This window comes from Cololabis saira, chromosome 6 (assembly GCF_033807715.1).
Source record: "Cololabis saira isolate AMF1-May2022 chromosome 6, fColSai1.1, whole genome shotgun sequence".
In the NCBI taxonomy this organism is placed as follows: Eukaryota; Metazoa; Chordata; class Actinopteri; order Beloniformes; family Belonidae; genus Cololabis; species Cololabis saira.
This window is the reverse complement of record NC_084592.1, coordinates 48215157-48240295: the sequence shown is the minus strand read 5'-3', so window position 1 is coordinate 48240295 and position 25139 is coordinate 48215157. Positions and strand designations below refer to the sequence as shown.

The 25139-nt window shown below is 42.6% G+C and overlaps 2 protein-coding genes across 2 annotated transcripts in view; one reads left to right on the top strand and one right to left on the bottom strand.

Annotated features, from left to right (window-relative positions):
• Nucleotides 1–14039, top strand: part of LOC133445655 (ceramide kinase-like protein) — a 68590-nt gene extending 54551 nt beyond the window's left edge. Inside the window, exons 12-13 of the mRNA XM_061722979.1 lie at nt 12548–12780; nt 12947–14039. Coding sequence (XP_061578963.1) covers nt 12548–12780; nt 12947–13025 — 312 coding nt within the window. The 3' untranslated portion in view covers nt 13026–14039. The remainder of the gene's footprint in view (nt 1–12547; nt 12781–12946) is intronic.
• Nucleotides 14040–14851: 812 nt separating this feature from the next.
• The window catches only part of LOC133445654 (integrin alpha-4-like), a 42721-nt gene continuing 32433 nt past the window's right edge, over nt 14852–25139 (bottom strand). The window contains exons 19-29 of the mRNA XM_061722978.1: nt 24228–24369; nt 24046–24147; nt 23672–23748; nt 23058–23147; nt 21706–21793; nt 19707–19814; nt 19131–19256; nt 17502–17627; nt 16949–17047; nt 16169–16288; nt 14852–15145 (exon numbers count right to left, since the gene is read on the bottom strand). Coding sequence (XP_061578962.1) covers nt 15044–15145; nt 16169–16288; nt 16949–17047; nt 17502–17627; nt 19131–19256; nt 19707–19814; nt 21706–21793; nt 23058–23147; nt 23672–23748; nt 24046–24147; nt 24228–24369 — 1180 coding nt within the window. The 3' untranslated portion in view covers nt 14852–15043. The remainder of the gene's footprint in view (nt 15146–16168; nt 16289–16948; nt 17048–17501; nt 17628–19130; nt 19257–19706; nt 19815–21705; nt 21794–23057; nt 23148–23671; nt 23749–24045; nt 24148–24227; nt 24370–25139) is intronic.

Below are 25139 nucleotides of genomic sequence, written 5' to 3'. Positions count from 1 at the left end.
GATTAAAAAGTGGGTTACAGCCCACGTGTTTGGGCCACAGCTTCCTCAGGTGGAACATCAACACGCTGATTCTCCTTAAATAGGAGGATTGAAAACACCTGGGCAGGTGGAGGAAAAATACAAAACCAGAGAAATAACAGATAATAAAGGCTTTTATATTTGAAGAAGAGTGCCCTTGATTTTTCTTCCTTTTTGACAACCTTTTTCCCACTAAAGAGCACCTTCATCACACGACTTAGATCAGGGGTCGGCAACCCGCGGCTCTAGAGCCGCATGCGGCTCTTTAGCGCCGCCCTAGTGGCACCTGGAGCTTTTTATAAAATGTTTGACCTTTTTTTCCTTTTTTTTCTTCTTTTTTCCTTTTTTTCTCTTTTTTCTTCCCTTTTCCTTTCCTTTTTAATCTTGACATTTCAACTTTTTTCACGAAATTTTGACTTTTTTCTCGAAATTTTGACTTTTTTCTCAACATTTCAACTTTTTTCGAGAGATTGTACTTCAACATTAATCTTGACATTTCGACTTTTTTCTCTGAATTTCGACTTTTCTCTCGACATTTTCGACTTTTTTCTCGAAATTTTGACTTTTTTCTAAACATTTCGACTTTTTTCTCGACATTTCGACTTTTTTTCTTAAAGTGCATAATAATTCCCCCAGTTATAGCAAATATAGAAACATGCAGCATGTGTTTCTTCATTCTAATTCTGATACAAGACATTTCATTTTTTGCGGCTCCAGACATATTTGTTTTTTGTGTTTTTTGTCCAATATGGATCTAAAACATTTTGTACTTTATTTTTCTATGTGCCACACCATAGTGACGTTCAGTATAACAACAAAGAAAAACAACAACTAATATACATATATAGACATAAGACAGACACCAACCTCAACATATACACGGAAAAAAAAAAAAAAAAAAAAAAAAAAAAAAAATTTAAAAAGGACATATCTAAACAACAAACACAAACAAAGCAAAGAGAGGCCTAACATGCCTTTAAATACCTTCTAACCCCCCTGTTACCTCCCTCCCCTATACATCCCTTACACTTCACTCTTTTATGTATTAGCCAAAATTCCTATTTTCACAAATCCTTATTTCCATTCTTATTTCATGAACACAATACAGCTAGAGGGAGAGAGACGCACCATGAGAGCAAGTAAGCAAACGAGCACATAACAGTGCCTCCAAAGATAAAAAGATAATAATAAAAATAAATAAATAAATAAAAATAAATAAATAAAAATAAATAAAAATTAAATTAAATTAAGTTAAAGGAAAAAAAAAAAAAAAAAAAAAAAACATTAAGTGCTCCCCGTTCAGTTGTTGACTCCTCCATATTCATATTCATATTATTATTATTATTATTATTATTATTATTATACTCCATATCCGTCAAGTAATCCATTGACCGCCTCAGTATTAAGAGTAGTAAGCTTTTAGGTGCATTTAGATCTCTTCATTTCTTATGCTATCTTAGCATTTCACCCCCATTTTTTTATATAGCTCTCCCACTTAGCCCACAGCATGTGTCTCATCCCAAGATTTCCTCTGATTTTACATGTTAACTGCTCCATTTCTTTTACTTGTTCCATTAAGTCTCGCCATTTCTCTAAAACTGGACTTGATTTCTGAAGCCAGTTTTTTGTTATGAGTTTAAGAGCTGTTATTCTTAAAATTCTTATAAGGTACTTATCCTCAGTTTTAACTATCTCTTTTGGCATTTTTCCTAACAAAGCAAACTCATAATCGATATTTAAGTCCAACTTCAAAATACAACAGATTTCTTTACTAATACTTGACCAATACATTTTCAGAATAGGACAGGACCAGAAGATGTGACTGTAATTAGCATGGTTTTCACCACAATCCCGCCAACATTTTGATGTTACTGATTGCTGGAATTTAGCTTGTTGGACAGGTGTTAGAAAATATCTCATCTGAATCTTCCATGCATATTCTCGCCAGAACAGAGATGCAGTTGTTTTATGTGAGGATAAACTTATATCTTCCCAATCGGGTTCAGATATAATAAGATCGAGTTCTTCTTGCCAACTTATTTTTTGTCTCAATTCTTCTGGTTCGTCATCACTTTCTAAGATATTATATAATACCGATATATGATGTTTAACATTCACACTTTTATAGTTCTTAACTAAAAATTGAATCAAAGGATGAAAGTCTCTAATTGTTTTCTTCTGTATATCATTGTTTTCCAGATAACTTCTAACTTGTAAATAACCAAAGAAATGGGAGGATGGCAGACCATGTTCTTGTTGTAATAATGTAAATTCCACAATGCCCTTTTTATCTATTAACTGTCCGAATATACTCAATCCTTTTTTGCTCCAAATTTTAAATATACCCACTTCCTTGTTCGGTCTAAAGTCCGGATCTTTACTTATTTCTCTCAATAGTAACAGTTCATTTTGAATCTTTAGATCTCTTCTTACTTTATTCCAAGCAGTAAGTGTATTTTGAAACCATTTATTATCTATTTTTTGTTTTTTTGTTTTTGCTAAGAATGGAAGAAGTTTCCCCATCTCTCTACATTGAAACAGTTCTATAGACCTCCATTTTGCTTTTATATCATCATTTAGTAATGTTTGTAATGACTGTATTTGGGATGCATAAAAATAATTCTGCAAATTTGGGAGAGCCAGCCCCCCAAATCTTTTGGCCAATTTAAGTGTTTTCATTTTAACCCTCGGCTTTTTGCTGTTCCATATAAATTTAATTAACATTCGATCCCAACATCTAAACGTAACTGGACTAACATATAAGGGTAATGACTTAAATAGGAATAAAAATCTAGGGAGTATATTCATCCTGATAGTATCAATCTTTCCAAATAACGACAAAGGGACTAAACTCCACCTATTTAGATCCTGTTTGATTCTTATTTCAAGTTTATCATAGTTACACTTATATAATTGTTCTATATTCTTAGGTATTTCTATTCCTAAATATTTAATTTTCTCTCTATCCCATTTCCATGGGAATCCATTTTTTAACTCTATAGGAATGGGTTCTCCTAAGCTAATCGATTCACATTTTTGTATATTCAATTTATACCCAGATACTGCACTATAATCCTTAATATTAGTCATTAGAGCCGGAAGAGTTCTTTCTAATTTAGTTAAGTATAAAATAATGTCGTCTGCATACAATGCTAATTTATGGTGTGTACCTGCAATTTCTACCCCTTGTATTTCCTCATTCCTCCTGATACTAGCAGCTAGTGGTTCAATACATAAGGCAAAAATGAGTGGTGAGAGAGGGTCTCCCTGTCTCGTACCTCTTCTAAGTTCGAAGGAGCTTGATAGTGTTCCATTAGCTCTGACTTGTGCTTTTGATAGTCCATACATAGTCTGTAACCAAGAAATAAAAGTATCACTAAAACCAAAGCTTTGACAGGTCTCAAAAATAAAAGGCCAGGCCACTCTATCAAATGCTTTTTCTGCATCTAAGGTGAGTATGAGTGCCTGCTTTTCATTTTTATGTACTTGTTCTATTATATTCAATGTACGTCTAACATTATCTGATAATTGTCTATTTATAATAAACCCCGTCTGGTCTAAATTTATAATATCAGGTACAATTTTAGCTAATCTGTCGGCTATGATACTGCTTAGCAACTTTTGGTCCACATTTAATAAAGTTATAGGTCTGTATCCTTCACATTGTGATGGGTCCTTACCTTCCTTGTGTATAATTGTTATTATAGAGTTACACCATGTATCTGCCCATATTCCCTGTGTAAGTGCCCAGTTAAATGTTCTATGCAAGATAGGAGTAAGTTGGGTTTTGAATATTTTATAAAATTCTCCAGTAAAGCCATCGCTGCCTGGGCTCTTGTCTAACTTTAATCTCCGTATAACTTTGGATATCTCTTCCACAGTAATTGGTGCAGTGAGGCTTTGATTCTGTAAGTCTGTCACTTGTGGAAGATTCAAGCCTTGCAAATAATCTCTCGACTGATACCGAGTTTCTCCCTTGTCTGAACTATATAATTGTTTGTAATACTCAGCGAATTCTTCTACAATCTCCTGTTTACTTGTTAGCTTCTTATTTGTAACTTTATTCTTAATAAAGACAATATTAGATTTTGTCTGCTGTTTTTTCAATTTGTAAGAAAGTATCTTTAGTGATTTTACGCCTCCATCGTAATATTTTTGTTTAGTGAAAGTCAGGGCTCGTTCTACTCTCTCAGTTAACAGATCATCTAGTTCTTTTCTTATTTTCTTTAATTCTACCATTATAGAGGCACCCCCTGTTGCTTTATGATTTTTTTCTAATTCCTTTATCTTAAGTTCAAGATATTCAACTTTTCTCTCTCTTTCCTTTTTTTTCCAGGATGAAAAACAAATAATTTCCCCTCGAGTAACGGCTTTCAAACCTTCCCAGATAGTAATTGGGTTGGTCTCCCCTGTATCATTAATTTCCAGATAGTCTTGTATTACTGTTCTTATCTTCACTTTAAAATCTTCCAATTGCAGTAATGAGTTGTTAAGTCTCCACAATGTCCTGCTCTTTTCCCATCCTATATCTATTAGTAGTGATATTAGAGCATGATCTGAGAGGGTGATCTGATGTATATTACAATTTTGTACTCTAGACATTTCATTTTTGAAAATAAAAAAGTAATCTAGTCTTGAATAATTGTCATGAGATTTTGAATAAAAAGTGTAATCCCTCTCTGTAGGGTTAAGACTTCTCCAAACATCCACTATTCCAATTTCTTTTATAGCTCTTCTAAGTATCCTGGCGGCAGATTCAGAACTATGTAGTCTTTTACTTTGAGAATCCAAATTGGCGTCCATGATGAGATTAAAATCTCCTGCAACTACTGCTATTCCTTGGCTTTGAGAAACAATTATATCAACAACTTTTTTTACTAGATCTGGCCCTTCCTCTGGGGGGTTATATACATTTATCAAAGAAATCATTATATTATCAATCTTTCCAATCACCACCACGTATCTCCCTTCTTTATCGGAGATCACTTTATCTGCATGAAACACACACTGGGGCCATATTAGGATTGCTACACCTCTCCTTGATGATTTATGTGATGAATGGAAAACTTGCGCTGAAGTCAATTTTCCTAATTTTTCATGTTCAGTTTGGTTTAGATGGGTCTCCTGTAAAAATGATATGTCCCCTCCATCTTTTTTCAATTGATGTAATATCTTTTTTCGTTTGATGGGGTTTTTAAGACCATTTACATTGTATGAAGTTATTTTAAGGGGTTTCATAAATAACTGATAATTTCTGTACCATGTCTAGCACCCCCAGCTTAAAACTCCTATGTTTCTTTTTGACGGTTTTCCAATAAGTTTTATTACAATTTGAGTCAACCACCACGTGCAAAAATAATAAGACAAAAACAACTAAATCCCCTAACGGCTTCCATGAGTGGCAAACTCTACTAGTTTGCCGAAACGATGATTCCTTGTGTATTCTCAGGAATACTGGGCATCCTAAGGATACTGCCCATATTAATATGGGAAACACCATGCTGTGACTTAAGTTCATGAGTATTATCCCCTTTTTTACCCCCCACCCTGACCCCCCTGTTCACAATTGCGATATATATTTAAAAAATAAAATCAATAATTTCGTTATGTTTTCATTACTACAAAAGCCCTTTTTATACAAACATATATTTAATTCTTAGATTGTATGTATTGCAAAGAAAAGCAAAATATATATAATATATATGAAAAAGATTTTTGAAATAAAACAAAAATTAAATTAGGTTAAAGAAAGAAAGAAAAGGGGAAAAAAAAATCCATACAGAAGGCTATTTACTGTAACTTGTTTCATATACATTTCATTTAAAGCATTGATTTAGATATTTCCTCTCGGCCTTCTATTACCTATAGTCTACTTAACCAAACAGCACTGAATTTATGCCAAAACATAATAAAAATAGATAAACAGACAAAGTTAACAGCAACAACCTAATCCATGATCCCCTTTAGAAAATCAAGTACTCAATATTTTGAAGAGTCTAGATTATTGCCTTCTTTCAGGCTTTATATTAGCCTAATTCATCTAATCATTCAGTTTTACTTTATTTTTTTTCCCCCTTTATACTTTAAATAGAAGCCATCACAGGTTAGATCACTCGTGACAATGCTCTTATAGCCTACTAAAGTCATATTTACTCAAAACAAACAGACAACATACAAAAAACAAAACCAAAAGCAAAACAGTCCTTTAAGTGGGCTGCTTTTCCGAAGTCCCATACACAATTTATACTCTCAGTTGCACTTTAGAGTCTCACGTTCTTCAAAAGGAAAAAAAAAAAGAAAATAAATTAAAAAAAAAAGGAGTGGGAAGCGTTTTGAATAGCCTTCTTATCTCAAGACCCACACGTAGACGGTAAAATGAAAAAAAAAACCTTTCTTTGCCATTTACTCGGGTCTCATCATTTAAAAAGAGAGAAAAAAAAAAAAAAAAAGTCTTTAAATAGAGTTAGTGATCTTTGAGCAAGTTCCAAAAAAAAAAAAAAAAAAAAAAAGTAAATTAGGTTAAAGAAAGAAAAGGGGGAAAAAAATCCATACAGAAGGCTATTTACTGTACTTGTTTCATATACATTTCATTTAAAGCATTGATTTAGATATTTCCTCTCGGCCTTCTATTACCTATAGTCTACTTAACCAAACAGCACTGAATTTATGCCAAAACATAATAAAAATAGATAAACAGACAAAGTTAACAGCAACAACCTAATCCATGATCCCCTTTAGAAAATCAAGTACTCAATATTTTGAAGAGTCTAGATTATTGCCTTCTTTCAGGCTTTATATTAGCCTAATTCATCTAATCATTCAGTTTTACTTTATTTTTTTTTCCCCTTTATACTTTAAATAGAAGCCATCACAGGTTAGATCACTCGTGACAATGCTCTTATAGCCTACTAAAGTCATATTTACTCAAAACAAACAGACAACATACAAAAAACAAAACCAAAAGCAAAACAGTCCTTTAAGTGGGCTGCTTTTCCGAAGTCCCATACACAATTTATACTCTCAGTTGCACTTTAGAGTCTCACGTTCTTCAAAAGGAAAAAAAAAAGAAAATAAATAAAAAAAAAAAAAAAAAGGAGTGGGAAGCGTTTTGAATAGCCTTCTTATCTCAAGACCCACACGTATAAGGTAAAATGAAAAAAAAAACCCTTTCCTTGCCATTTACTCGGGTCTCATCATTTAAAAAGAGAGAGAAAAAAAAAAAAAAGTCTTTAAATAGAGTAAGTGATCTTTGAGAAAGTTCCCAAAAAAAAAAAAAAAAAAAGTCTTTAAATTGAGTTACTGATCTTTGAGAGAGTTCCATTAAAAAAAAAAAAAAAAAAAGTCTTTAGATGGAGTTACTGATCTTTGAAAAAGTTCCATCAAAAAAAAAAAAAAAAAAAAAAAAAGAAGAAGAAAAAGAAGAAACAGCAGTACCTCTTTCCAGGGTAGATTATTTACTCCTAATCATCTTCTCCATCCCGTCTCAATGACTGCGCCAAAGCCGTCACCTGGGCCACCAGCGCGGCCTCTCCCTCTCTGCGTCTGTCCGCTGTCATCCAGCCGTCTCTGCGCAGCAGCTCATCCAGGTCTGGTTCCTCCGGTACATCCATACTGATACCTCGGGCCCGTAATCCCCTCGCTGCTGCCTGGAGATTGTCATAGACAACTGCGCCTTCTTGGCTGAAGACCTTCAGCTTTGCTGGATATATCAGATGGGACTTTATCTGTAGTTCATGCAACTTTTTACGCATTGGCTTGTACTTTGCTCTCTCTCTTTGGACCGCGGTGGAGTAATCCTGGTCAAAGAAGATTCTCGTTTCATCCACATAAATCTCCTTCCTCGCCCATGCTGAACTCAGAACTCGCTGGCGGGTATTGTAGTTTAGAAAGCGAATTATGAAGGATCTCGGTCTCATACCCACATTGTATTTCGGAGCCAAAGAGCGGTGCGCTCGGACAATTTGCAAGTCCTCCGCGATATTTAACTTTTCCTTTATCAACCTTTCGATGAATTTAATGGGGCTGTCACCTTCACTCCCCTCTTTAATTCCGTGTATTCTTATATTTTCTCTACGGCTTCGTCCTTCCAGATCTTCACATTTCTTTTTTATTTCTCTTTGAGATTGCAGCAGGTGGATCATCACCTTTGTCAGTCGCGTGTCTTTGTCCTCCATTTCTGTGATTCGAGTTTCCGCTTCGTCCAGCCTCTGTTCCACTTTACTCAAATCCGTTCTGATTTCTTTCATTTCTTCCCTCAATTCCACGAAATGTTTCCCAGTTTCGGTTCGGAACTGTTGGATTTCTTTTCGAGAGTCTTTGAGCTCTTGGAGGATTTTATCCAACATCTTATCTTCGTCTTTGTCCGTTTGGTCTGCCGCTTTGTTGCGGAGTCGAGTAGCCATAAAAGCTGCTGTTTTTCCTTAGGCTACTGATCTTGTCGGTTTTTTTTTCTTTGTTTTGTTTCTTTTTTCTTTTTACTCACATTTAAGTTAAGTCTCGTATCGCTTAATCACTCTTGTAAAGCATACTTTGTTAAAGATGACGGGGGGTTAGAGCGGCGTTCAGAACGCGTCCATCAGCATGCGGTGCCTCACCGGAAGTCGATCTAAAACATTTTGGGTTGCCGACCCCTGACTTAGATGAACCTTCTGAGCACTCTGGACTTTCTTTTTTGTTTGGATCATATTTCATGTTTGCTTCATCAGCAATAAACCCAATAAAGATAAACACACCAGTTACATGCTCTTATCACCCATCAATGTAGCTATATGTTGTTTTACTTTAGACAGTTAACCAAATTCAGACTCTTTCTTTTTCTAAAATGCTTATTCTCCCACCGAGCTGTGGATGTTTAAAGTTTAACCTGGTTTTCCAGTAACAGGTTGTTTCTGCACCGGGTTCTGAAACCTCACTGGTCCTTTTTCCTCTTGGGCCTTAACGGCAACGTGGACTTAAATAACCAGGTTAGGGTTAGGGTTAATTGTGTTAAATAACCAGGTTAAATAACCAGCTGACCTGGAATCAGCTGATCACAGCAAATGCTGCCCCCTTGTGGCCAGGGGCGGAACTACAGACATGAATCTGGCTCTTCCAGCACGTTTCAGTGTCAGTCCCAGTACTACACACCAAATACTGAAAATATCAAGTACATGGGAAGTTTAGGAAGAAAAAGTCTTGAAAATGAGCAAATATGTTCCAGAAAAACATTGATCTGAAACAGAGAAACAAAGCTGACGAAGAGTTCAGGCTGAATCATTTAGTGAAACATATTTATTCTGAGTGAATATTCCGGTTCATTTGTCCAGATATTCCAGACTCAACGGGACACTTTGTTCACGTTTGTTTTCTTTGTTGTCATTTAAAAAGCTGCAAATTGCCACATTTGAATATCCGATAAACCAACACCTGAAATCAGGTTTTAAGTTTCAGCAGCAGAATAAATGTATTTGTTTCTCTTTTATTTTCATGAGACTTTTATTCAGTAGACAGTAACTTGTTGTTGAGCAGATTGATTTCAGCCGGAGGTTTCTGGTCTCTGCTGCCCCCTAGGGGAGAACCGAGGAACTACAGCAGCAGCAGCCACACACACACACACACACACACACACACACACACACACACACACACACACACACACACACACACACACACACACACACACACACACACACACACACACACACACACACACACGTCCCTGTTCCTTCAGCTCCTTTGAATCCACAGTTTGTCAACTGTCTGGACCTACTCCCACAATCATTGCAACCGTTTACCGCCCCCCGAAAACAAATGGCGAGTTCTTAAATGACTTTGCTGCTTTTCTCACACACCTTTCCACTCTCTCACCAAACACAATATTGCTGGGAGATTTTAACATACACATGGACAATATAAACCATCCTCTCACCAGAGACTTTACATCCTGTCTTGAGAGCTCTGGATTTCAGCAGCACACCCACTTCTCCACACACTCCAAAGAACACATTTTGGATTTAATCTGCTGCTCTGGCGTCACCCCTTCTGACTGTGCTGCAGCTGAACTCCCCATCACCGACCACTTCCTCCTCTCATTCAACATCCATCTCACTCTGTCCACCACTAAGTCCCCACGTCTCATCTCCTTCCGAAATATTAAGGACATAAATCTGGATTCTTTCTCCTCTAGTGTCGACAACTTCATGGACTTTGTAGATTTAACCACCCCTGAACCGCTGGTTTCACACTACAATACAGGACTCCATGATATTCTCGACTCTCTCGCTCCACTAAAAACCAGGGGCCTCATTTAAAATGGAGTGCGTAGGATTCATACTAAAAGTGCACGTAAAGCCAAAAGCCGAAAATGGCGGGCGCAAAAAAAAATCTGGATCTATAAAACCATGTGCACACTTGCACGCAATGTTCTCTTTATAAATCACAGTCCAGCTGGAAGGTTGCGCAGCTGAATCTGCCTCATATCCCGCCCTCTACACGCCCACTATATACCATAAATGCATATGGATGAGTCTACTGAGCATGCGCAGTGGCTTCCTGCAGCCTGTTTGGTGTTTGGCGAATGAATGAGACGTGTCCAGCCACCGGGCCACTAAATTTCACTGAGATCTGAGATCTAGATGTTGTGGATGAGGTGGAGGACAGCCACATTATTTGGTGGTGACAGTAAAAGTAGAAAAAGTATATAAATAGTATAAAATAATTAAAGCGAGTGAGTGGCAGCACGTCGTTGCTGCGCTAAACGCTGTGAGTTCTCCGGCGCAACAGGGGGACACACGTCCCCCCGTCTTTTCAAAATCATGTTTTTGCCCCCCCCACTTTTTACAGTTTAAAAACTAACGGTAGGCTCAGCCTGTAATTGCAAATCATCCAGACACTCTGTGCGAAGGCGATGCAAGAACAGCCCGGCAGCCCCGCTTCACCCCCCGCTCCCCCTCCTCCCCTCCGTCTCCCCTCAGAGCTGCTCAGGGCGGGTTTAAGGTTCTGCGTCACCAACGCAGAGCCTACGCCGTAGGGTGCGCGTCGCCGCGTACCCTACGCCGTAGGCTCTGCGTCGTTTTAACGCGGGACCATAATTTATGCTTACACCCGCACCTAAAGGTTTCACGCGCATAAAACTCATATATATGAAAAAAAATCTGAGTCCCTTTAGGGAAGAAATGAGAGGCTCCGTGGAGCCCCTAAACGCTCTACGAAGCCCCTCATTTGTTCTGTCCTAAAGCGGTGGATGAAGAGGAGGTTCCCGGCGTGTCACCGCGGCTGCAGCAGCACCAGAGTCCTGACTGACGCTGAGCTTCACACACAGAGGGACACGATCAGCGCTATTATATTATAAGTCTGATATGTGACATTATTAAGAGTATGACATGAATCTGGCTTCATTTCACCACCTCACCGCCTGCGTCGCCAGTCCCCCGTGTCTTAAGTAAATTCTTGCGGGAGGGTCGGGGTTGCCGTAGGGATCCGCAGATCTTTCGGTTAGTTTTTTCTTTTTAGATCCCAGCCTTTGCGTAGAAGGTGCTTGCGCATCTTTCAGGCCCTTTTTGTGCGCAAGCAAGCTTTATAGATGAGGCCCCAGATCTGTTTCTTTCACCCTTTCTACTCCCTGGTTTACGCCTGACCTTCGGCTCATGAAAGCCAAAGGCAGGCAGCTCGAGCGGCTTCGCAATAAAACTGGTCTGTCTGTTCACAGACAAATGTACAAAGATCACCTTATGCATTACCGGGACTGTATTACCAAATCCAAATCAAACTACTACTCCAGCTTAATCTGTTCAAACGCAGGCAACACCAAGTCACTGTTTTCATTGTTCAACAATATCACCCGTTCCCCAGTCTCTATACCACCCCATCTCTACTCAACTGCCTTCTGTAACTACTACTGTCTTTCTTCAACACCAAAATCCTGCAAATCCATCAGGACCTTGGTTCTACCTCCCTCAGCGTCACTTCCGATCTCCAACCGCCCACCCACCCCTTCTCCTCCTTTGAGCTCCCCACCCTCTCGGAGATCTGACCTCATACACAGGTCCAAGCCCACCACATGTCAACGGGACCCCCTCCCGACAGTCCTGGTTAAATCCTGCCTCCCCTCTTTGGTCCCCCTCATTTCTGCCATGATCCACTCCTCTCTCACCACTGGAACTGTTCCTTCATCATTCAAAACTGCTGCAATAACCCCAATCCTGAAAAAACCTGGTGCAGATCCTACCAACTTCAATCATTTTCTTCCTATCTCAAATCTGCCCTTCATCTCTAAGATCCTCGAGAAAGTAGTCGCTACACAACTCCAGCACCATTTATCACTTAACAACCTGTATGAACAATTCCAGTGTGGCTTCCGCCCACTCCATAGCACCGAAACTGCACTTGTAAAAATAACCAATGACCTCCTCATGGCAGCTGATTCTGGTTTACTCACTATCCTCACCTTGACCTGAGTGCGGCCTTCGACACCATCAGCCACCCCAATTCAATTCAATTCAATTTTATTTATATAGCGTCTAATACACCTGTGTAACCTCTGTTTCTCCAGTTCAGCTTCTCATTCGTGGAGATTCAGCCCGTGGCGGCGGTGAGGCTCCGCCCCCGCTCTGTGATTGGCTGTGAGGACGACAGTGAGGACGAGGGCGAAGCTAAAACATCTCCCATCATGCACCGGGGCGAGGGCGACCCCAAAACATCTCCCATCATGCACCGGGGCGGAGCCGCCTTCCCCTGGAACATCGACGGGGAGCTGCTGGAGGTGGCCGGGGAGGTGCTAGTGAGGTGATCTATACATCAGTTATTGATCAGGGAGCTGCTGGAGGTGCTAGTGAGGTGATCGATCCATCAGTTATTGATCAGGGGAGCTGCTGGAGGTGCTAGTGATGTAGAAACCTGTAGAAACATGAAGAAATGTGTAGAAACATGAACAGGTGTGTGTTTCCTCCAGAGTTCATCCCAGACTCATCTTCCTGTACGGAGAAGAGGTGGATGAAGCCGAGTCGTCCGTCTCCTGCAGCTGCTTCTAGTCGCCGCGGCAACAGCATCACGTTTCCACGGCAACATCACCACGTTTCCACGGCAACATCGCCACTTTTCCACGGCAACATCACCACGTCTCCACGGCAACAGCGTCACATTTCCACGGCAACATCGTCACGTTTCCACGGCAACATCATCGTCACGTTTCCACGGCAACATCGTCACGTTTCCACTGCAACATCGTCACGTTTCCACGGCAACATCGTCACGTTTCCACGGCAACATCATCGTCACGTTTCCACGGCAACAGCGTCACGTTTCCACGGCAACATCGTCACGTTTCCACGGCAACATCATCGTCACGTTTCCACTGCAACATCGTCACGTTTCCACGGCAACATCATGACGTTTCCACGGCAACATCGTCACGTTTCCACGGCAACAGCATCACGTTTCCACGGCAACAGCATCACGTTTCCACGGCAACGCGACTTCAGCTCCGCTGGGATGTTCAGCAGAAAAGCAGCTCTAACTAAACTAACTGCTTTATGATTTAAACGTTAGAGTTCAAGGCTGTTTTATATTTTAACTGTTTACATTTGTACAAATACAAGCTTGTTTCTTTAACTCTAATGTTTGGTTCTGCAGCAGAAAGTGATTATCTTCTGTCTAGGTTTAGTTTTACTGCTGTCGGGGCTTATTGATTATTGATTCCTGTTTTCTACTGATCAGAACCAGGACACGTTTTATATTTGAGCTGTTTTTAAACTTCTTTTATTTTGATAAAGTTCTGCTCCTAGTGAGGAAAAAAAACAAGATGCTGTTTCTAAAAAAAACTTTATTGCAATTCAAATAAAAGCAGCGATATTCTCCAGTGCTCAATAATTCAGATTTACAGAGTAAAGCGTGTTTTTCTACGACAGAAACAGAGCGAAGCTTTAGCTGCATTCACAGAACACATGAATCTGAAATCTGAAAATACTTTTTAGGACATTTTTCTACGCAACTGATTTTTAAGCCATTAAAACTAATTCTCTTTTTTCTGCATTTACTAGGAAGTTCAGACAAAGCTCATTTGAAAAGCACCGTATAAATTAAATTAAATTAATAAAAATCTTGTCTGTCTGAAGTTTTCTGTCCGTGATGATTCAGAACATCTGGATCTCAACCCGGTCCTGGTACCGGGTGCTGGTACTGAGTCCTGGGGGGGCAGAAGGTCAGAGTCCTGGGGGGTCAGCAGGCGGGTCGGTACAGAGTCCTGGTACCGGGTTCTGGTACCGGGTCCTGGGATCAGAATGTCCCTGAGGTTCAGCAGGACGTCGGTTCTTCCTCGAGCCTGGATTCTGGTTCTGCGTTAAATCCACGCCGAGCCTGCGCCGCAGGTTGCACCGCGCCGCAGGTTGCGTCGCGGTGCAACCTGCGGCGCACGCCACTGCAACGGTGTCACGGCAACGGCGTCGCTGCAACGGCGTCGCGGCAACGGCGTTGGTTCAACGGCGTCACGGCAACGGCGTCATGGCAACGGCGTCACTGCAACGGCGTCACGGCAACGGCGTCATGGCAACGGCGTCACTGCAACGGCGTTAGGGCAACGGCGTCACTGCAACGGCGTCACGGCAACGGCGTCACTGCAACGGCGTCACTGCAACGGCGTTACGGCAACGGCGTCACTGCAACGGCGTCACTGCAACGGCGTTACGGCAACGGCGTCACTGCAACGGCGTAGGCTCTGCGTTGGTTTAACGCAGAACCACAACCCAGGCTTCAGTCACATGTTGGTTCTGAAATAGTCCTGAAGGTCATCTGGGGGGGTCAGGTTCATCCAGCCATCATTCATCATTCATCATCCATCATCCATCCATCCATCCATCCATCCATCCAGCCATCCATCCATCCATCCATCCATCCATCCATCCATCCATCCATCCATCCATCCATCCATCCATCCATCAGCTGAGCATCTGCCGTCTCCGTCTCCCTCCAACCTCCTCCATCTGCTGCATCAGCCAGTAGACTGAAGCTAAATGCTGCTGCTCTGAGGTCAGAGGTCACGGCGTGGTCCAGGTCAGGTGTTGCTCTCTCTCTTGTTCACTTTGGGAACGTAGTCCCAGCTGTCTCTCTTAAACTCCTCCTCCTGCTTCTGGTAGGTTCTCTTGAAGAACCCGGCCTGTAAACCAGACGGAGACAGAGTCAGACTAAACCCTGGAACAGCAGTGAGTCATCAGCATATTACAGTTCAGTCTGACTAATACCTGGAACAATCACTACCTGAGGGTCAGACTAAACCCTGGAACAGCAGTGAGTCATCAGCATATTACAGTTCAGTCTGACTAATACCTGGAACAATCACTACCTGAGGGTCAGACTAAACCCTGGAACAGCAGTGAGTCATCAGCATATTACAGTTCAGTCTGACTAACACCTGGAACAATCACTACCTGAGGGTCAGACTAAACCCTGGAACAGCAGTGAGTCATCAGCATATTACAGTTCAGTCTGACTAATACCTGGAACAATCACTACCTGAGGGTCAGACTAAACCCTGGAACAGCAGTGAGTCATCAGCAGATTACAGTTCAGCCTTCTAACTTCAACATCCTGTAGAAGCTTTGAGGGGAATCAATGCAGCCAGGATAGATTAGCTTTGTCTTCCACCCCCTTATGTAAGGGATAACGCCCGGCTAGGTGTACACTAACATAAATATTGAGCGTGAACGGTTTGCCTCCGCGAAGTCCATATATTAATGTTAATGTCCACCTGGAAGTGTCATGGTTGGTCCTCCAGACTTCAGTGGTTTTCCACTCCACTCTCTCCTGCTCATTACATCTGCCAGCCACGCCCACCTCGTTAGCCACGCCCACCTCGTCAGCCACTCCTTTCACCTGCTCTCCCAGCTGCAGCCCCTCAGCAATCAAGACAGCATGAAAGCTCCTCTCTCCTGCACTCTCACTGCCAGATCGTCTGTTTGTAGATGCAAGACCTTCCAGCATTCCCTGTCTTGACCTCCCGTTGCCGACCCTGCCTGTTCCTGGACCCTGCCTGTTCCTGGACCCTGCCTGTTCCTGGACCCTGCCTGTTCCCGGACCCTGCCTGTTCCTGGACCCTGCCTGTTCCTGGACCCTGCCTGTTCCAGATCGAAGGGGGGGTTAACCGTTGCTGATGAAACCTGGCCGGAGCAGAGACTCGTACCTTCCACAGACACCAGATCAGCGCCGCCAGGATCAGCAGTCCGGCCACCAGACTGACCACGATGATGAAGATCTTCACGGCCATGGAGGGTTTCTGGGTGTAAACGGCCTCCACGTCCACCTGGAAGGGAAGGGTTTTACAGATCAACCAGTACCAGAGACATGAAGATGAATCACTGCCCGGTAGAGACTAGTGATGCACCGAAATGAAAATTTGTGGCCGAAACCGAAACCGAAAATAATAATAAACACTTGGCCGAATACCGAACAAAACCCAACATGGTTCTTCAGCAGTTTTTCATTTATTTTGCCAATTTTTTTCACCATTGCATAAATCAAATACATGTGATTTAGGCTTTTCAAAGAAAAAAATCTTTTACAAAATTACAAGGTAGAAAATATTTATTGAACATAAAAAACTGAACATGTTTTAATTTCCAGCATTTTGTTGTTTTGGTTCCACCTCCTGGTGAATGTTGGTAAAATTCTTATGGGGTTAGTTTTTGGTTGGCCAACGATTTATGTTTGTGGTTCAACCGTTACGGAGCGGCCAGTCTATTTCCTTATTTTACAACGCCGTTATTAATTGTGTTTTTTTCCCCACTTATTCCACCGAACACCCAAAGTGTTTTTTTACCATTTTCGGCCGAACAATTTCGGTTACCGAACAATCGGTGCATCACTAGTAGAGACAGGTGATCAGTGATTGATGGGGTGATCAGTGATTGATCAGGTGATCAGTGATTGATCAGTGATCAGTGATTGATCGTGGGTGTGTTACCTGAGTGAAGCCGTTCTCCTCCTCCACCAGGACGGTGTTTGGATCTGAGGGAGGAGACATCACGGCGGTGCTCTCCAGCCTCATGATTCCATGACGACCCTGATTAAATATGATTATATATGATTACATATGATTAAATATGATTATATACGATTATATACGATTATATACAATTACATATGATTAAATATGATTACATATGATTAAATATGATTATATAAGATTATATACGATTATATACGATTACATACGATTATATACAATTACATATGATTACATATGATTATATATGATTATATATGATTATATACGATTATATACGATTGCATATGATTATATACGATTATATACGATTGCATATGATTATATACGATTATATATGATTGCAGCAGGTGCAGCAGCAGCTGCAGGTGGTGTAGCAGCTGCAGGTGCAGCTGCAGCAGCAGGTGTAGCAGCTGCAGGTGCAGCAGCTGCAGGTGCAGCAGCTGCAGGTGTAGCAGCAGCAGCAGGTGCATCAGGTGCAGGTGCATCAGGTGCAGCAGGTGCGTCTTACCGGAGCCTGCAGCAGCACCGCCGGGTTCAGCTTGACCTCCAGTTGGATGGAAGCGTCTCCTCCTGGTTCCAGGTTACCAAGGCGACAAACCAGCTGCTCACACAGCTCATCCTGCCGGCCGCAGAACTGCAACCAAGGGAAGTATTGATCAGTGTTGATCAGTGTTGATCAGCGTGTAGTGATTAATCCTGGATGAGGTCATCATCTCTGATCATCTCTGATCACGACTCTAGTTGTGACACTTTTACACCAACATGAGATCAACCAGCAGACGTTCTGAAGGAGAGGAGTCTCTCTCTCTCAGGCCACGTTTCCACATAGCTGGTATTCACAAAAACGGATATTTCCCTCTACGTTTAGAAAAGTCCCATCATTTCCAGGAACCCGCATAAATATCTGTTAAGGTGCTATGAGCAGCCAAACCTACAGGGGGCAGTGTAACCAGAAGATAAAGTCATGCTAGTGTTGAGAGCCATTGTCACGCAAGTTTCAGCTTCCTGAGGACCCCTGCAGGGACGAGGACTTGCAGGGACGAGGACCCCTGCAGGGACGAGGACTTGCAGGGACGAGGACCCCTGCAGGGACGAGGACTTGCAGGGACGAGGACCCCTGCAGGGACGAGGACTTGCAGGGACGAGGACCCCTGCAGGGACGAGGACTTGCAGGGACGAGGACCCCTGCAGGGACGAGGACCTGCAGGGACGAGGACTTGCAGGGACGAGGACCCCTGCAGGGACGAGGACCTGCAGGGACGAGGACTTGCAGGGACGAGGACTTGCAGGCGGCTCCAGTCTCATACAGTGCTCGAGACACATTGTTACGCAAGTTCCGGCGTCCTGAATCCCTGCTGAGACGGCACCGTGGAAGTGGCTTTGACTTCCAGCCCCTGCAGACGAGGACTTGATCCACGGAGGATCCATATATGGACTTCCTGACTCCTCAGGGGGTAGTCCCAAACTGAAAGATCACACCTGACTGTAAATTACTTTTTGTCCCTCACTTGGCTTGTTTATTCCTGTCTTTTGTTGATTGAACTTGTTGTATAAAAACCCTGTTGTAAAATCTCTCTGGGTCGGCACACCAACTCAGACCTGATCTGTGCTGGTCCTGCTCACCGCCGGCTGAATAAAATCTCTCAATCCCACAGCGGATTCCTGAACCGGACTTTGTATTATTCTTCAACACTAGCCAATCAGAATCCTGGAAAAAAACATCAACAAATGACACGAGTAACTTCCAGTTACTTCCAAGATGAACCAGAGTCTTTGGTTTGGAGTGACAGAGAAGTGGAGTTACTTTTAAGTGTGACGTTAGAATATAAAACAGGTAAAATACAAGAAAATATTGACGGTTACAAACTAATTGTAACCACAGGTGTCACTCATGACGCTGGTGACGTTTCTGTCTCATAATGTGACGTTCTGAAGCCTAAATGTCCGTTTCTCTCCGTTTACAAGCAAACATGAAGACGGAGGTTTTAAAAATCTCCACTTTGGCCGGAGTTTTCAGAAATGATGGTTTTTGGAGACTTTGAGCTTCGTTTTCGTGTAAACGAATGAACAAAACGCAGGAAAACACCAGCGTTTTTGCTCCGTGGAGACGGGCGGATATACGGGCGGAGGTTCGTACCATCCTGCGGGTGGAGGTCTCGGAGAAGAAGAAGACCAGCTGCTGGAGGACGGAGGCCTGGGGGACGACACAGTCGTCCAGAACCGGAACCGTCCGGTCGCTGATCCGACATTCTCCATGAGACGCCTGCAAGAGAAGAACCGGAGTCAAACACCTGACGTAGACGTACCGGATCCACCCAGCTCCACCCAGCTCCACCCAGCTCCACCCAGCTCCACCCAGCTCCACCCGGCTCCACTCAGCTCCACTCAGCTCCACCCAGCTCCACCCAGCTCCACCCGGCTCCACTCAGCTCCACCCAGCTCCACCCAGCTCCACCCGGCTCCACCCAGCTCCACCCAGCTCCACCCAGCTCCACCCGGCTCCACTCAGCTCCACCCAGCTCCACCCAGCTCCACCCAGCTCCACCCAGCTCCACTTAGCTCCACCCAGCTCCACCCAGCTCCCCCCGGTGCTCCCGGTGCTCCACCCCCCGGTGCTCCCGGTGCTCCACCCCCCGGTGCTCCACCCCCCGGTGCTCCACCCCCCGGTGCTCCCGGTGCTCCACCTCCCAGTGTTTCTGCTCCACCTCCGTACCTTCCAGTCCACCACCTGCAGCAGGCGGTGACGATGCGGCGCCAGGATCTTGGGAAGTGAAACCACGACCACGGTTTCTCTGGACCTGCTGGGACCCGAGTTCAGAACCTGCAGGAGGAACATCAGGAGATCAGAGATCGGGGTTTTTGGCCAAGCAGCACTTTTGGTTCTTGGTTTTTTGTTAAATAAACCCTGTTTTTTGGAACTCCTGCCTCCCGCTCTCCTGCAGCTGGGTCCTCCAACAACCATCCCTGACATGTCCCAGAGCAGACTCCAGCAGCTGGGTCCTCCAACAACCATCCCTGACATGTCCCAGAGCAGACTCCTGCAGCTGGACACCACTGCTCTTAGTCAAACATATAACAGTGCCAAAAACTGTTTACAGCTAATAAAAGCCTCGTGTTTGTTGTTCTCAAAACTGTCATCAATACATTTAAAAAAGAACCTAAAATAATGCATGTTAATAATGAAGGTGGGACATCATGCGTCCGTGCTCTGCTCTGTGCTGCCGCCTTCAACTTTCACAATGTCACAAAATGTAAAAAACAAGTTAGATGCATTTGAGAGTAATTTGGAGGCAGTAAAGCCGGCTCCGTCCTGACATGGAGGAGACAAAGAGAGCAGTGTCAGAGAGGGAAACTCAACGAGGCTGAAGATCCGGCAGAGACAGAAGAAAAGACGGAACTGTTTCAGACCAAACGACACGTGACGCGTCCCTGAGACTAAACGACTTAAACACCAATAAAACACTAGATAGATGATCAAATACCAGACATCATTACATTTAGCAGAGACGCTTTTATCCAGGGAGACTCACAACAGAAGAACAACCTCAATAACAACATGAGAACAACCTCAGTAACAACAGAACAACCTCAGTAACAACAGAACAACCTCAGTAACAACAGAACAACCTCAGTAACAACAGAACAACCTCAGTAACAACAGAACAACCTCAGTAACAACAGAACAACCTCAGTAACAACAGAACAACATCAGTAACAACAGAACAACCTCAGTAACAACAGAACAACATCAGTAACAACAGAACAACCTCAGTAACAACAGAACAACCTCAATAACAACAGAACAACTTCAGTAACAACAGAACAACATCAGTAACAACCGTAGGTACCAATGTGAAGCAGCTCAGACCATATATATATATATATATATATATATATATATATATATATATATATATATATATATATATATATATATATATATATATACTGTATATATCCATCCATCCATCCATTGTCCACCACATTATCCGAGTCCGGGTCGCGGGGGCAGCAGTCGGAGCAGGGATCCCCAGACTTCCCTCTCCCCAGACACTTCCTCCAGCTCTTCCTCCAGCTCTTCCGGGGGGACTCCAAGGCGTTCCCAGGCCAGCCGAGCGACGTAGTCACTCCAGCGTGTCCTGGGTCTTCCTCGGGGCCTCCTCCCGGTGGGACATGCCCGGAACACCTCACGAGGGAGGCGTCCAGGGGGCATCCTATACAGGTGCCCGAGCCACCTCAGCTGGCTCCTCTCGATGTGGAGGAGCAGCGGCTCTACTCCGAGCTCCTCCCTATACTGTATATATATATACATATATATATATACACATATATATATATATATATATATATATATATATAGTACATATAACTATAAATCAATATATCCATATACATACAAGTCAATTCAATTTTATTTATACGCTTTCCAGAGACCCATACCCAGAAAATGACCCCCGAGCAGTCATTACATAAACATATCTACATATAACATATCTATATCCATAATATACGTCTATATATTTACATATATTAATAATTGCTATTTTTAATTTAGAAATAAAGGAAAGTGTGAGAAGCCGCTTGGTCTCCAGTGGGGTTTAAAGTGTGTAAGGAAGCAGAACCAGAGCAGCCTAGCTTAAATATTAACTAACTAACTAACTAACTAACTAACTAACTAACTAACTAACTAACTAACTAACTAACTAACTAACCTTGTAGGTGTAGTTGAACTTCTCCGGGTAGCACTCAGCAGGAATCACGTCTTCGTCTCCAAACACGAACGAGGTCGGACTCACGAACCTGAAGCAGAAGCAGAAGTCATGGGTGGTGTCATAGGACTTGGTATTGAGTCCTTGACCTTCATTGGTGCAAATTAGACCCGCCCCTTCTTCTGATTGGCCGATACGTTATAGTCCAATATCTTTTGAATGGTTTGACATACAGAGTCATGGGTGGTGTCATAGGACTTGGTATTGAGTCCTTGACCTTCATTGGTGCAAATTAGACCCGCCCCTTCTTCTGATTGGCCGATATGTGAGTCCTTCACTTTTATTGCTTGCAAAATGCAATAATGTACACAAATGTGCAGCAGCCCGCCGTGGCACTCTCGAAATTTCTGCGAGGAAATTGTTTAGTTAGTAATCTTCATCTAATCACTCAGAGTAAGTAGAAGACGACGCCTGTCAATCAAGATGTGAGTTCATTTTTACCAGGACAGTCAACAGGGTTTTCCAGGTTTGACCCCCAAATTTAAGATGTCTTAAGACCTTTTTAAGACCACTTAAATGAAAAAACTACATCATTAAGGGTGGTGGTCAGTAATTGTGTTTAAAATATACCTCTCATTTGGGGGAATCGGGGACCTGAGACATGTTATTATCCCGAATGTATCGTTGGTACAAAATGGCCGTATAACAATACGCCCTTTAACTTGACAACCTTTATCAATAATAACAAATGCCCCCCCCCTCCCCTTCACATAAAAAAAATTAAAAAAATGTATATATATGTGTATGTATGTATGTATGCATATATATATATATATATATATATATATATATATATATATATATATATATATATATATACACACACACACACACACACACACATATTAATAAAATAAATATATGTGATATATTAAAAAATATATCATATATATATGCAGACAAGTAAAAAAAAAAAAAAAGTATGGTATGTATAGATTAATTTGTTTGACTGCATGAGTCAAAAAAAATCAGCCTGAAGTAAATAAATATTAAATAAAAAACTTGATAAAAAACTGAAATAAACAAATCCAAGTCATAAATAGCGATCAATTACTCATCAAAAGAAAGAAAACCACCTCAAAACCACAAAACCAGCACAAAACGCCTCTAGCAGCTCTAGCAGGTCTGAAACCAGAACTAAACACGTCTGCCTTTTACACACGCACATTCATCTCCTTAAAGATAGTCAAACTTCTTAACAACATTTGATATAAAATTATAACCAATATGTCATATATTGTCTGGAAATAATAGTTTATATACGACCAGCTGATGTGAGGGATGTGTGGACTGACCCGTGGATGTTCACGTTAACGCCGTATCTGAGCGGGAGGACCAGTCTGACGGCGTTGTCATGGAGATACTCTTCCTTCTCAAAGATGTCACTGCAGGAGACAGGTTTAAATTATCCCAGTTAATCCCAGTTAATCCCAGTTAATCCCAGTTAATCCCAGTTAAACCCAGTTAATCCCAGTCTGACGGGAAACAGGTTTAAATCCTCCCAGTTAATCCCAGTTAAACCCAGTTAATCCCAGTTAATCCCAGTTAATCCCAGTCTGACGGGAAACAGGTTTAAATCATCCCAGTTAATCCCAGTTAATCCCAGTTAATCCCAGTTAATCCCAGTTAATCCCAGTTAATCCCAGTTAATCCCAGTCTGACGGGAAACAGGTTTAAATCATCCCAGTTAATCCCAGTTAATCCCAGTCTGACGGTCCCAGTTAATCCCAGTTAGTCCCAGTTAGTCCCAGTTAGTCCCAGTCTGACGGGAAACTGGTTTAAATCACCCCAGTTAATCCCAGTTAATCCCAGTTAATCCCAGTTAATCCCAGTTAATCCCAGTTAATCCCAGTTAATCCCAGTTAATCCCAGTTAATCCCAGTTAAATGTGTTTCTGCTGGACCCCGACCTGCCGGTGCTGACGTGGACCACGGCGTCTCCTGGCGTGCTGTTCCGGTTCACGTCCAGCAGGAAACTGATGTTCAGCTGCAAGAAATAAAAGATAAATATACTTTACCATTTGAGGGAAAAAGATAAAAAACATCTTAAAACTGCCCAGGACCAGGACCAGGACCAGAACCAGGACCAGGACCAGGACCAGGACCAGGACCAGGACCAGGACCAGGACCAGGACCAGGACCTGGACCAGGACCAGGACCAGGACCAGGACCAGGACCAGGACCAGGACCAGGACCAGGACCAGGACCTGGACCTGGACCTGGACCTGGACCAGGACCAGGACCAGGACCAGGACCAGGACCAGGACCAGAACCAGGATCTTACCTGGGACTGGGCCGGCAGGACCAGGCTGCTGAGGCTGCAGTCCACACTGACTTCTGTAGCGCCGTCTTCCTCTGTGACCTCACAGCTGACCGCCAGGTCGTCCTGGAAACGAGAGGAGTTTAATCTGGTTGCCCTGGTAACACGACCCGGCAGCATCACGGCCCGGCGTTGGCGTCACTCACGTTCTGCAGAACCTTGATGTAGTGGATGTAGCTGGGCAGCGTTAGCGTTAGCCGCGGCAGGAAGGCGTCGTCCCCGGAGTTGGACAGCAGTGTCGTCAGCGTCATCGTCTGACCCGAGCCCAGAGGGAAGAAGGCCCGCCGCCTGGGGACAGAACCAGAACCATCAGAGCAGCCCGCTGGGCCAGAACCAGAACCAGAACTAGAGGTGGGTGCAATTCATTGATGTGTCGATGCATCGCGATGCGTCATGTGACGATTTGGAAGCGATTAAATTAAAAAAAAAATTCTTTTTTTTTTTAGGTTATCCTATCCAGATTCCAGACTGAATAAGCTGCTGAATCATTTCATTTTCAAGAATGCACATTTCTTATTGTTCACTGTAAATATGGCAGATATGTTTACACTAAATAATTTGATGGAAGTACATATCTTGTTTACTTGAATTAATGAACTCATTTACATAGTCATAAAATAAATTATTTTGTGTCTTTGAAAAATACATGTCAAAAACCTTGTTACGTACTTAATGAGTGTTGTTAGAGGAACTGAGTTAATTGATCGGCTATTTATTTACAAATGTAGCCACAGATGAAGACAAAATCAATCTTGTACGGAAAAAAGCATTAAAAATCACAATAATCCAAGAATCGTGGCACCAATAATCAAATCGATTCAAAAATCGTTATAATCGAAGAATCGAAGCTCCAATAATGGAAATCGAATCGAATTGTGAGGTACCCTTCTTTGCACACCCCTAACCAGAACCACAGGAACATCAGAGCATCAAGACATTGAGCCTATCCTGATGAGAGACGACTCCATTGAGGAAAAATGGTCCTCTGCTGGAGTAATAATGCCAGTGGGCATCGACTCCCCCATCCCATCCACCAACCTTCACCATCTCCAATAATC